Source organism: Dendrobates tinctorius, unplaced genomic scaffold (assembly GCF_039654945.1).
Source record: "Dendrobates tinctorius isolate UK_male_01 unplaced genomic scaffold, ASM3965494v1 ptg000016l, whole genome shotgun sequence".
NCBI classification, from domain to species: domain Eukaryota; kingdom Metazoa; phylum Chordata; class Amphibia; order Anura; family Dendrobatidae; genus Dendrobates; species Dendrobates tinctorius.
In genome coordinates, this window is record NW_027361684.1 from 65323961 (window position 1) to 65337177 (window position 13217).

The 13217-nt window shown below is 44.9% G+C and overlaps 1 protein-coding gene across 3 annotated transcripts in view; it reads right to left on the minus strand.

Moving 5' to 3' along the window:
* The window catches only part of ASMTL (acetylserotonin O-methyltransferase like), a 96610-nt gene that overhangs the window by 46868 nt on the left and 36525 nt on the right, over positions 1-13217 (minus strand). For all 3 annotated transcript variants that reach the window (XM_073565923.1, XM_073565925.1, XM_073565924.1), the window contains exons 7-8: positions 1741-1849; positions 83-491 (exon numbers count right to left, since the gene is read on the minus strand). In XM_073565923.1, the coding sequence (XP_073422024.1) occupies positions 83-491; positions 1741-1849 (518 nt within the window). The remainder of the gene's footprint in view (positions 1-82; positions 492-1740; positions 1850-13217) is intronic.

Here is a 13217-nt window from a genome sequence, read left to right on the forward strand (position 1 = left end):
CAACGCTATAATTAAAGGATCATTAATCTGAGCCTTTATTGTTGCCAATAAACTAACTCTCAGCATAGAAAAATCCCATTACCTTGGATGCTTTGAAGCCATCAAGGAGGTCAGTGAGTTTTGACAATTTCTGGGCACAGTGTTTAGGCCTTTTTTCAATCCCATTGTGAAGGCCGGGAAAACTGGACACAGGGGATCTCGGACTGTCAGCTTTACACACCCGATCGTGTCCTCCTTTCTTCGCTTCGCAGGTTTTGTTGGCAAACGTGCAGTCTTTTTCAACATCACTGAGGTTCTCAAAACTCTCAACATAAGGAATAGAATCATGCTTCTCTCTGTGTATGGTATGACTGGGTGGCGGGTAATAGAGCTCGGCCAATTTTTTGCAAAAGTGATTCAAGGGAAATCCAACTACATTTAGAAAGTCCCCATGCACGCTTTCTACTAGCATTCCTCCAAGAGACTGAATGCCGTAGCCACCAGCTTTGTCCCTGCATTAGGAAAAGTACAATATAGTAACATTCCTGCTCATACATTGACGCTTTGGAGCATTTTCATATACATTTTCAGCCACATCACTTTAAAAAAAAAATAATTATTTGAGTTGAGCAAAAAGATTGGGTTCGCTCTGACCCAGAATCCAACTGGAGAATATAATTTCCTTGTCTACAGCCCACTTGCCAGCAAATATTCAAGCTCAAAGCAGGTTTTTGCTACCTCATCTGAGAGCAGTGTAATGTAGGCAAAGAGGAGCTGAATCCAACAATGTATCACTTAGTTTACTGGGTCCAGACGTTCTGACACAATCGGAGCTTTTAGATGTAGAATGAAGCAGAGCTGAGAAAGCTAACCCCGCCCACACCAGGCTTGTCATGTACCAAGTCAATAGACTGTGAGGTGCTTATCACAGGAGGGGGCGTTGCTGGACCAATGTAGTCCAGCAACGTTAATCTATTAGTGACAAATCCTTCAGTTAGTACACAACAGCAGACACTTCTACAAGTGACACATCCCTGAATTCTGTGTACCAGCCTCTATCGCCTGCTGTCTTTAGATACTATAACAAAAACCTGCTGAAAGATTCCATTTGAAATGGATCTTAAAACTTAGGATACATGGGGCATGGTGAACCTTTTGTACACCTTTGGCCATAACATTTTTCTAATATTTTTCCAACACCCATAATCCCCTACCTATGAAGATGAAGATCTATTAAGAAATCAATTGGACAATTTAGTATTCGGCAGCGGACATTCTGCCCTGCTGACAGATTTTTTTTTTCACCAAAACATTCATGAGTTAGAAAGGGGTTGACCGGCAGGTCAAGAAAAAATAACTGCAGATTTAAACAAGCAAAAAAAAACAAAAAAACAAAACATAACATTATGGCCTTGTTAAAGGAGGTGAGTATGTTTTTTGTATTTTATCGGGGCCAAACATTTAGTTCAAGAAGGGGTTGTCATAGTAGTGGACAATTCCTTTCAGAGGGTAATGAGACAAGTAAGTCGCAAGAAGTCCATCCTTGTCGCATTTTTTGCACATGCTTGTAGCGGTCTTAGTTCTCATGTATTGCACAGCAAAGTAGAAGGGGCATCGAGTGAACTTTGGTCATATTATAGGTGCCGCTGTGTAGCCTCAGCCTTACATATGGTTTATTTCACCACTAAACACATACATTTGCTGTTCATGATCTTTACTGGGTCACATTCTGCATCTTCTCTACTGCAAAGTCAGACTTACATTGGTTCTCCACTGTCGATATATTCCCAGAGGAGCTCCTCTGACAGGTCTGCAAACTTAACTTTTGTTTCTTCATAAAAATCAATAATATCAGTTTCCAAAAGGTTGTCTGAAACAAATATGAGAACATCACATGTCCAAGCAATACAAAACTCCTCTACCAATATAAACACTGATGTAACAGGACTATTGGGTGTCTGTAAATCTGCCATAACTATTCCCATCTTAGTAAGTCATCTATTCACATACACTGAACAAAAATATAAACGCAACATTTGTTTTTGCTCCCATTTTTCATGAGCTGAACTCAAAGATCTAAGACTCTTTCTATGTACACAAAAGGCCTTTTTCTCTCTAATTGTTCACAAACTTTGTCCAAAGTTGTGTTAGTGAGCACTTCTCCTTTGCCAAGATATACGGCTGCTAGACAGGAATTCCATATATGGATTCAGGCTAACAAACAGGCAACCCCCACATTTATTCAGGCTGTCTAGCAGCTGCAAATCATGCAGCTATGGTGACAGAAAATAAATCTCAGAGCACATCCAAATACTCGGAGATCACCCGAGCAATGAGTATACTCGCTCATCACTAGTAGTATATCATGATGCTGATTAGACAGTCAGATTATGGCACACGTGAGCCTTAGATGGGTAGATAGGTGGTAATTTGCAGATGGCTATGGTTTCAACTGCTTGAATCCACACAGATTACGACATGACAATGTTGACCTCCTGTGCACCTGCACAGAACCCTCCCAGGCGCCATGACACACAAAAGGTCGACGATTCCATCGCCAGTGGCTGGGGATCTGAAATACAGAGAGGACTGGACGGGTGGTAGTGAGTAGCAGAAAGGCCAGAAAGAATGGTTTTAATAATAATTTTTTTTTTTTTTTTATATATATACGTAAAGGGGTCTGGAGAGACCCAACAGTATAATAGGAGACATTAAATTTGCAGAGAATAACTTCTCCACAAATCGAATTTCCTAGGAAAAAAAACTTGTGAATAGGCAAAACAGAGTTTAGCCGGATCCACTCAATTTTTAATGGCAGTACATAAGTAGTGCAAACTCATACCTATGTAATCATAGGATTGCATGTACATGTCCCCTTGAAAAACTAATAAATATTGTAAATATATATTTTGCATTTTCATAATGGTAACAGGATAAATTGCACCATACAATTTGTTGTGCTATTTCTCCTGAGTACGTTGACACCCCCATATGTGGGGGAATACTAAATATGAGGTACAGTATAAATCTCAGAAGGGAAGAGGCGCCATATTGAAGTTCAGATTTTGCTGGAATGGTTTCAGCGTGCCATGTCACACTGGCAGAGCCCCTGAGGTGCCAGAACAACAGAAACCCCCAATATGTGAACTCATTTTACAAACTACACTCCTCAATGAATTTATCTAGGGGTGTAGTAATCAAATTGACACATGTCCCTCACAAAATTTTATAACATTGAGCACTGAAGAAAGAATAAATTACATTTTTACCACTAAAATGTTGTTTTAGCCTCACGTTTTTAATTTTTCTAAGGGCTAATAGGAATTTTTGAGGTCCATTTTTTCCTGAGTGCGCCAATGCCCTACATGTAATCGGGAAATATTTTTCAGGTACAGTGCAAAGCTCAGAATGGAAGGAGCGCCATATTATAGTGCAGATTTTACGGTTCTGGTTTATCGGTGCCATGACTCACTAGGAGAGCCCCCGAGTTGTCAGAACAGTAGAACCCCCCCCCCTCATAAGTGTCCCCATTTTACAAACTACACCTCTCAATGAATTCATCTAGGGGTGCAGTGATCATATTGACACCACGGATGTGTCACAGAATTTTATACCATTGCCAGTGAAGAAAAAAATAACTACATTTTTACCACCAAAATTTTGTTTTAGCCCGAGAGTTTACATTTTTTCACAAGAAGCGGGTGTTACAACACAGCTATCGGGTGACGCAGAACCAGGGGTTCCTTCCCTGACCCAAACTCTAGTTGGCGCCCTAGCTTGCCCTATTCCCTGAGATACTTCTGAAGGTGAAGATGCCGGGGCCTCCACCCTTGCATTATGTCCTGAGTTAGCCGTCCGTCTGTTCTCTTCACCCACCCAGGGAAGGGCACTATTGCGCACCGCAGTACACCAACCTGACAAACCAGGCTACACAAACAAGGGTTAACAGAAAACTCCAGACGTACAAAATATTCACTGACATAACAGAGGAATGTAGTGGATGGGGTATAAACAAAAGTAGAGAAGGGGAGGGAATTACCACACTTACAAACCACACAGTAGTCACAGATAACTCCAACACTCCTTCTCATTGGAACACCCTCCTGCAGCCATGCAGCAAATGCTAGATCTGACATGGATTTGCATCAGAGCCCAGATTATAACAAAGGGGAAGGGAGTAGCTTCACTGGGATCAGCTGCGAGCTCAGAGTTTTCTAACATGGCCGATTAACCTGTTTTGCCAAAAGGAATAAACACCATTAAAATGAAGGAGAAGTGCTTCATCTCAGCACCGGAGTAGGAGCAATCAGACGCTGCGGTCTTCTGGCTCTACACTGTAGCAGTAACCCTGTGACAGTGGGACTGTCCTAAACAATTTTCGGACTCAATATACAGTGCCCCTAATTGCAAGAAGAGCAGAATCCTCCCTCAAGTGACACCATTTTGGAAATTTTACCCCTTTGAGAAATTATCTACAAGTGTAGTGCTGAGTTTGACTTGATGGGTGTTTTCCAGAAACAAGAGTGAAAACTGCAAACTGCCGTTGCAGTCACCAGTATGTTATGCCCAGCTCATGCTTCTGGAGACATGCACCCGTAAGTTAGGTGGGTTCTCATCACATCAGATATGCCAAACATGTGGACATAATTTCACTTTTCCAGAGCCTTTGTGCTACCAGTAATGTGGAAGCCCCTTATACCACCATGGTTACTTACCGGTAGCCGTATTTTCCGGAACCCATGACAGCACACCTGAGAGAGGGATCCGCCCCGCTAGGACAGGAACCTACTGAAATATAAGGGGTGGCACCTCTCCCTCGCTTTAGTTGGTTACAGAGCACGAGAGGACTTCCCGGTTAGTTACATGTTTTTCCAACACCACATCACACAGATACACCCTACTAATGTGCACACCCATACGGTGAAAAAGGGGGGGGGGGAAATATACGGGTGCTGTCATGGGTTCCGGAAAAACCTGCTACCGGTAAGTAACCATGGTGGTTTTCCCTTCACCCATGACAGCACACCTGAGAGATTTTTGGAGACTTCGAAACACGTTAGGGAGGGACCACCGCTAGTAGCACCCTTCTATCAAAGGTCAAGTCAGCAGAGGAGGATAGGTTTAATCTATAGTGCTTAAAGAAGGTTGATAGTGAGGCTCAGGTACCGGCCTTACAAATTTGCTCAATTGATACCTCTGCCTTTTCAGCCCAGGAGGTCGCCACGGCTCTGGTGGAATGAGCCTTGATGCCGTCAGGAATCGGAACACTACTAGCTGAGTAGGCTATACTAATGGCCTCCCTAATCCATCTGGCAATAGTCCCTTTTGACACTCCATAGGCTTTCCTGGCACCCTGAAACACTACGAATAGGGGCTGGGACCTCCTCCATTAGCTAGTTACAGATATATATATTCTAGCAGGGCTCTCTTAACGTCCAAATTGTGGAATTTTTCCTCCCCTGGATTTTTTTGATTTTCGCAAAAGGAAGGAAGGACAATCTCCTGACTTCGATGGAAATCTGATACTACCTTAGGCAGATATGCGGGGTCTGTTTTTAATACTACCCTGTCTTGAAATACCTGTATATAAGGTGGACTTACTGAGAGAGCCTGCAAGTCACTTACTCTACGGGCAGACGTGAGGGCCACTAAAATAATCATTTTTAGGGTAAGATATTTATGGGTAGTTGTTGAATAGGCTCATATGGTTCTTTTGTAAGGGCCTCTAATACCAGGTTTAGATCCCATGGAGCTACTCTTGGTAATGGGATAGGTCTAGACCTATGGCAGGATTTAATAAATCTAGCTACCCATCTTTTTGCTGCCAATTTGCAGTCATAAAGCGTGCCCAGAGCGGAAACCTGACCTTTGAGGGTATTTACCGCTAACCACAGCTGTAATCCTGATTGTAAAAACTCTAAGATAGAGCAAGAGCCCCCGATTAGTGCTATCGGCTTACCTAAGAACTGCAGGAATTTATTCCATGTTCTTCCGTAGATATTAGTCGTTACCGGTTTCCTACTTTTTAGCAGGGTGGCCACCAACCCGGGAGAGAACCCTCTATCCATTAGAAGCAACCTTTCAAATTCCATGCCGTCAGATGGAATCCTTTGACCTGAGTGTGGAATATTGGCCCTTGAGTTAGCAGGACTGAGATTTCCGGCAGAATCCATGGATCTGAGAGGGACATCATTCGCAGCAGAGAGAACCAGGGTCTTTCTGGCCAGAATGGGACTATTAGGATCACCCTGGCTTGATCCTTCCTGAGCTTTCTGACTACCGTTGGGATCAGAGTCACTGGGGGGGGAGTTCCATGGAATCTGTAATGAGTCGAGCGCCCATGGATTTTCCCTTGGGTTTAATGAACAGAATCTCTCCTGTTATAAGCGAGTCACCGTAGGAGGCAAAAACAGAAATACAAGCTAAGTCCAGAAAACCAGAGAAGTTGGCAACTATCAGATTGCAGACCCCTGAACCTATCAACACAACTAGCAGTAGCCGTGGGGGGTTCCTACGATGCCCTAGACCCCTCGATCACAGCCGGAGAATTAAATAGGCCTAAAGAAAGAAAGGGGAAATCTAAACTGCCCCAGAGCAGACCCCAAAGCAATAGGCAGCCCCCAACATATAATGACGGTGAAGCAAGATGAAAACACTAACACAGACAGAAAGATAGACTGAGCAAAGACGGGGCCCAAAACTACCTAGATAGGAAAGGACAGGAAGGCTGCTGTCTGCAATCTGCCAAAACCCTATCAAAAACATAAGCCAACAAGCTGATATGAAAAAGGCCCTGAAGCAGCTAGGCTTCAAAAACTAAATCAGCACTCAGGTATTTTCAGAAGACAGAGCTAACGGAATTCAGCACACCCAGCAGGGAGTGGCAGAAATCCAGAAAAACAAAGCAAAACAAAGTCAAAGCACCAATGCAAAAGGCAGAGCAGCAAACTTAGCTTTAGAGGAGCAGGAATTCAGACTGGTCTCCAAGGATCCCACAGAGAAATCACCCGCAGGGCAGAAGGGCGTCGGCAGCCTTATATCCAGTCAGTGACTCCACTCAGCCAGTCATCATCATCAGCCTCAGGTGTTTGATAATCAGGCTCACTACCTTTCTTTACCAGAAGAGGGAGTTCCTCGGGCCTCAGTAATGAAGGGGAAAATGAACTCACAACACTCTCCACTTGCCTGTTTTTGTTGGAGAAGAGGTCTGTCACCAGCTCCCCCATAGTCGTGTTATTTTTTGAAAAATGGACCGAATTAGAGCCCATTCCCCTTGCCTTAGTATACTGCGGCTTAGGAAATCGGCTTCTATATTCTCTATCCCCTTTATATGCAAAGCCGTTAGAGAGAGTAGTTGCTGTTCTGCTCTGTGGAAAATGTCGCTGGCTGCCTTCATTAGGGAGTGAGATCTTGTACCCCCCTGATGATTGATGTATGCCACTGTTACTTTGTTGTCCGACATGATAAGGACATTGCGACCACTGAGTAGGGGAATAAAGTCTCTTAGGGCTTTGCTCACTGCCCACAGTTCTCTCAAGTTGGAAGATGCGCCCCGTTCTTGAGGCCCCCAGGGCCGCATGACCCCTTAGGTGCGCCCCCCACCCTGAGGAGCTCACATCTGTCAGGATTATATCGGTCACTGGTTTGTCCCATAGCATCCCTAATGCCAAGTTTGTCCTGTCTAACCACCAGTTGAGAGAGTTCCTGACCTCAAAGGAAAGCTCCAGCCTTCCTTCTAAACGCCCTCTCAGCGATCTTTGTGATGCTAGAATTTCCCCTTCAAGCTGTCGGGTGTGAAATTGTGCCCACCTGACCTCCAGGATACAGGACGTCAGGGTACCTAGCAAGGACATCGCGTTCCTCAGGGTCATGTGGGGTTGGTCTAGGGCCGCCAAGGTCACATTCCTCACCTTCTCTATTTTGGCCTCTGGTAGTAGACAGGCTTGTTGCTCGGAATCCAGGATAAATCCTAGAACAGTTTGCTTTTTTAGGGGCTGTAATCTTGATTTTTTTTACATTTACCATCCACCCCAGTTCCTGTAGGGTGTCGGTCACTCGTCTCAACTGTACGGTACAGTGGTCTTCTGAGCTGCCCACTATCAGGAAATCGTCCAAATAGGGTATTATGACCGTGTCGTGAATTCGGAGGAAGGCTGTCATTTCCGCTATGACTTTGGTAAAAACTCTTGGGGCTATGGATATGCTGAATGGCAGGGCCCTGAATTGGAAATGTCTGAGAATGCCCTGGATATACTGGGCCACTCAAGTATTTCTGATAGCCTGGGTGGATGGGGATGTGATAGTATGCATCCTTTAAATGGACTACGGCCATGAAACAATCGTGATGCAGCAGTTTTATGCCTTTAGTTACCAACTCCTTCTTGAAGGTCTGATTGTCTGATTTTTTTATCCACTGATTGAGGCCTCTGAGGTTTATGATCGTTCTGAATGACTGGTCCGGTTTTTTTTATCAGGAAGAGGGGCGAGTAGAACCCCGATCTCTCCTGTGCGCTCGGGACGTCGGAAAGAACCTGCTTGTCTAGCAGGCTCAGGAGTTCCGATTCTAAGGCCAGCTGATCTTCTATTGCCTTCCTGATAGGGGTAATGACAAATGATGTTTTTGGCTGCTGTGAAAAATGAATCTTTAGGCCTTCCCTTATGATGCTTAGGATCCAGGCATTGGAAGAGATGTTTTCCCAGGCCTGGGAAAACAGCGCCAATCTCCCCCCTACCGGAATACTGGCGTCATTGTGGGGATTTCTTGGAAGTGGAGGTGGCTCCACCAAACATAAAACCGGACTCCTTTTTGCTTTTATCTTCCCATCTCCTTCTATCCCCCGGGGGACGGCCCCTGTTGAATTTTCCTCTCCGAAAGGGCGGCCTCCTCTGATCTGCTGGAAACCTGGGAAAGCCTTTCTTTCTGTCACTTGTCTTCTCTAGGATGTCATCTAGGTTTTTCCCGAATAAAAAAACGACCATCGCACGGGAGGGAGCACAGCTTAGCTTTAGACTGCAGATCTCCTGGGCAGCCCTTAAGCGACAATGCGCGCCTGGCAGCGTTTGATAATCCTGCCGCCCTAGCTGTCAACCTCAGAGTCAGCAGAGGTGTCCGCCAAAAAAGCTGCCGCCCCATGCAGAAGGTACATATCTGCTAGTATTTTTTCCCTAGAGACTTTTGAAGCCAGTCTCTCTTCTAATTGCTGCAGCCAAATTAGGGAACGAGCCGTGCATGTGCCCACTATTGCAGGCTTCAATCCTCCTGCTGCTGCTCCCCATGCATGTCTCAAGTAGGAATCTGCTTTTTTATCTAGCGGGTCCCTAAGTACCCCTGAGTCCTCCAAGGGCAGAGACGATTTTTTGGATGACCTGGACACCGCCGCGTCAATCTTTGGGACTTCGTCCCATATTTCTGCGTCCTTATGCTCAAAGAGGTATCTCCTCTTAGAAGCAGAGGGAAGAGCACCTGACCTCTCGGGCTTCCTCCATTCTCTCTCAATGAGTGCTTGGACCTTTTCATTGACTGGAAAGGTCCGTTTCTTTCTCACTTGTAGTCCCCCAAACATGACGTCTTCCAGGGACTTAGCCGTTGTTTCCTCCTGTAGGCCCATCGTCACTCTGATGGCCTTAAGGAGAGAATCTGTATCCTCTACTGGAAAACACGGTTTGCCACCGGTGTCACTGTCTGAGGAGGAGGATGGGTGTTCGGCTTGAGATAAGGCCGAGGACGAGTCTGAGCTAGAGCTAGGGGGATTCTTCCTACTCTTTTTCCCTTTTTTTTTTTTTAACAATGCTTTAAGCGAGCCTTCCATCACCAACCTGATAACGGATCTGAAATTGGTTGTGAAACTAGGCGCTTCCTCCGAAATGGTTCGCTGGATACAGCTGGCGCAGAGGTCCTTCTGCCAATCTCTCGCTAGGGGGCTTTTACATATGGCACAATCTCTGTGGTTCCTCTTACTCCCTGCTTTCTTAGGTTTCTCCTAAGGAATTTAAGCATACAAAGAAGGCCCCTATTAACAGCTTACTAACATTCACGAAGATCACTCACCACCTGTAATCAAGGGTACCGGACTCGGAGGCTGTGTTCTCTGGATCGCGATGATTTCCCCGACTTACGGCGACTGCTGCTCGATCGGCTGCCATGCTTGTGGACGGAGGGCTGTGAAGGAGGCAGAGACAGTGGAGACGGTGACCGCTCCTTCTCTGACCCCATGTTTACCCATCCATGCCGACTGCCATCCTCCTTTAAATAGGCTGCCTCGGTCCTAGTGAGCGTTTTCCTCCCCTCCCCCTGCGACCGCCGGCTGACCGCTGTATCTTCTTCTCAGGAAAAGGCCGGCGTCACACTCGGCGCCATATTGCCGATGCCTGACGTCAGCCGGCGCGCTCCCAGAATGCCCTGCGCCGCTGACGTCAGCGGCCTGAAGACGCCCGCGGCCCTCCCTAGGCGCTCTGGGGGAGCGAGACCGCGGGCATGCTTTTCTTCTGCTTATCTTGCAGTAACCATAGATTTATGAGTGTTAGGTGCTTTTGGTGGCCTTCTAATGTGATTTTGTGATTTAACATTTGTATTGCAATTTGTGGGGTCTGTACAGAGGCATGTACCCTTTTCGGGGTCTGTATGTAATGGTCGCATTTATGTTGTTTTAATTGTTTTTAACCTGCACTGAGTGTTGTTTTGTTCTTGTTGGTTCCATTAAAGGTTTATATTTTTGTATTTAATTATATTGTTTTGGTGATCCCTTCTTTTACATGCCTCTTTTCTTTGGTTTACCATGCGCAAGGGGAGGGAGGCGCGGTGGAGCCTCCAGGAGCCGCTGCCCGCGCCCACACGAACCCGGAGCCCCAGGGACCACCGGGGACTGTGCTTCCAGCACCCGACAGCCGGCGCTACAGGTGAGACACCCTGTTCTTCCCGCGCCGGGACGGGCCTGGGACCTTTCCCTATGATAGGCACCGCTGTCAGTGGGATTCCCTTCCAGGACAGGAACCCAACTGAAGCAGGGGAGAGGTGCCACCCCTTATATTTCAGTAGGTTCCTGTCCTGGTGGGGCGAATCCCTCTGTCAGGTGTGTTGTCATGGGTGAAGGGAAAATTTCCATTAACAGATGACAGACCTGAGAGAGGGCTTGATTTTTTTGTGCACTTATTTGAAGCGTTTATTGGGAACATTTTACATAACGTTTGCGATCACATTTATTCTTTGAGGTTTCCATCAAAATCTGAGTGACAATTCAGATGAATTCCCCGAGGGATACAATCACTATAATGAGGCAGCAGAGTTACTCTGGACTCCGTCTGGCTTCTGTTCAGCGTTGTCCTTTTCAGAAGAGCACAAAGACTGACACCGCTGGATCACAGGTCCTACGGCATCCACAGTTCCTCCATCTGCCTTATTATAGGGAGTCTTCCGCCAGGAATTCTATCCAAATCACATATTTTAGAGATTAACACGGAAACTCCGGTTTAAGCGATCAGCACAGAGTGCAGGATAAATGTCAGCTGAGCCTTACTGCAAGCTTTAGGAGGCAGAATGAAAAAAATATCAACAGCAGGTGAAGAATTGGTTTTACTTATTCTTATGCCATTCTTCGTGCGGTATAAGCAATTAGGCAATTTTATTCTTCTGATTGGTGCGATTACAGGATTTATATCAGATTTTTATGTTTGGCTGCTGTCACATGCTAAAAATGCTTTTTATTGCAAAAAATAGTTTTTTGCATTATTATATTTTAAGAGCTATACTTTTTCCACACATGACATTTTTTGATTGCTTTTTATTCTGATTTTTGGGAGCCAGAATGACCAAAAACCATCAATTCAAGAATTTTTTGTTTTGGGGGAGGGGGGCAGGGGGACGTGGGAGTTTATGTCAGCTAGCATGTGGTAAAATTGATAAACCAGTTTTATTCTTCGGGTCTGCACGATTACAGCGATATCACATTTAATTTTTTCTTCTTGTAATGTTTTGGCGTTTTTACACAAAAACTTTTATAGAAAAAAATTATTTTTGCATCACTTTATTCTGAGAGCTGTAACTTTTTTATTTTTCCACTGATGGAGCTGTGTGGTGGCTTGTTTTATTGCGGTACCATGATTATTTATATTCATCTTTTTTATTGCGTTTTATTTGACTTTTTGTTCAACGGTATGAAGATAAGTATAAAAACAAGGCAAAAAAATGCCTCATTTTCTATTGTGTTCACTAAAGGGCTTAAATAGTGGGACAGTTTCATAGGTCGGGTTGTTCCAGACATGGCAATACCAAATATGTGTACTTTTATTGTTTATATATTATTTCATACAAATATTTATTTATAGGTACAATATATTTAAAACTTTTTTTTTTTTTTTTTTTTAAATTTGTCCCACTATGGGACTATAATTTTTTCCAGGCTGATCGCTTATATAGCATGGGGATGCAGGAGCATCCCTATGCTAGGCAAACTATCAGCGCTACACTGACAAAGTTGCTGATCATGCTCTGATCTAGCAACTTTGCTAGCTCTGGTGAGCCGAAAGTCGTCATTACATTGAGTACCCATGGCAATGATCAGTACCCCGCGATCACGTTGCGGGGTCTCCAATCCAAGGGCAGAGGGGCTGTCTTCCCTCTGCCTGCTCCCAAAATGCTGCGATTGAGTTCGATTGTAGCACTTAGGGGGTTAAAGTGCCAGGGGTACTGAGTGCTGGCCGTCGCGAACACACAGCCCGATGGAACTTATCATACGTCCCAGGTCAATAAGGTCCAGGTAACAGGGACGCATAGATAGGTCTCAGGTGGGAAAGGGGTTAATGGAAACCATAAATCTGTAGCTTCCAGTACATATAAATCAGCCTTGATCTTGTGATGATCACACAAGTGCTTGAACCATCACAGTACAGTTATCAGAGCGGTGTCTTGTAACAAGTCTTGTGAGAAAATTGAGGGAACCGCTAATCACCAGAAGAAACTAGGCATACAGATTAGCTTCTGTAAGTATATCACAACCAGGGTTGTGGGGTCGGTAAGCCATGCCTCTTACTCCTCAATTTCCCTAACTCCTGACTCCACAGCACTGCCTCAATCCTGAGCATGTACATATAGTGCAGCACAGATTAATCTCAGCTAAAAGCCCAGATCCTTAGATCAGGAACAGAACAGACAATTATAGGACATTTAATAACTTTTCCAGCTTATTATAAAAAAAATTCACAGCACTTCCTGCATTGTACTACTGAACCCAATTTATCATATA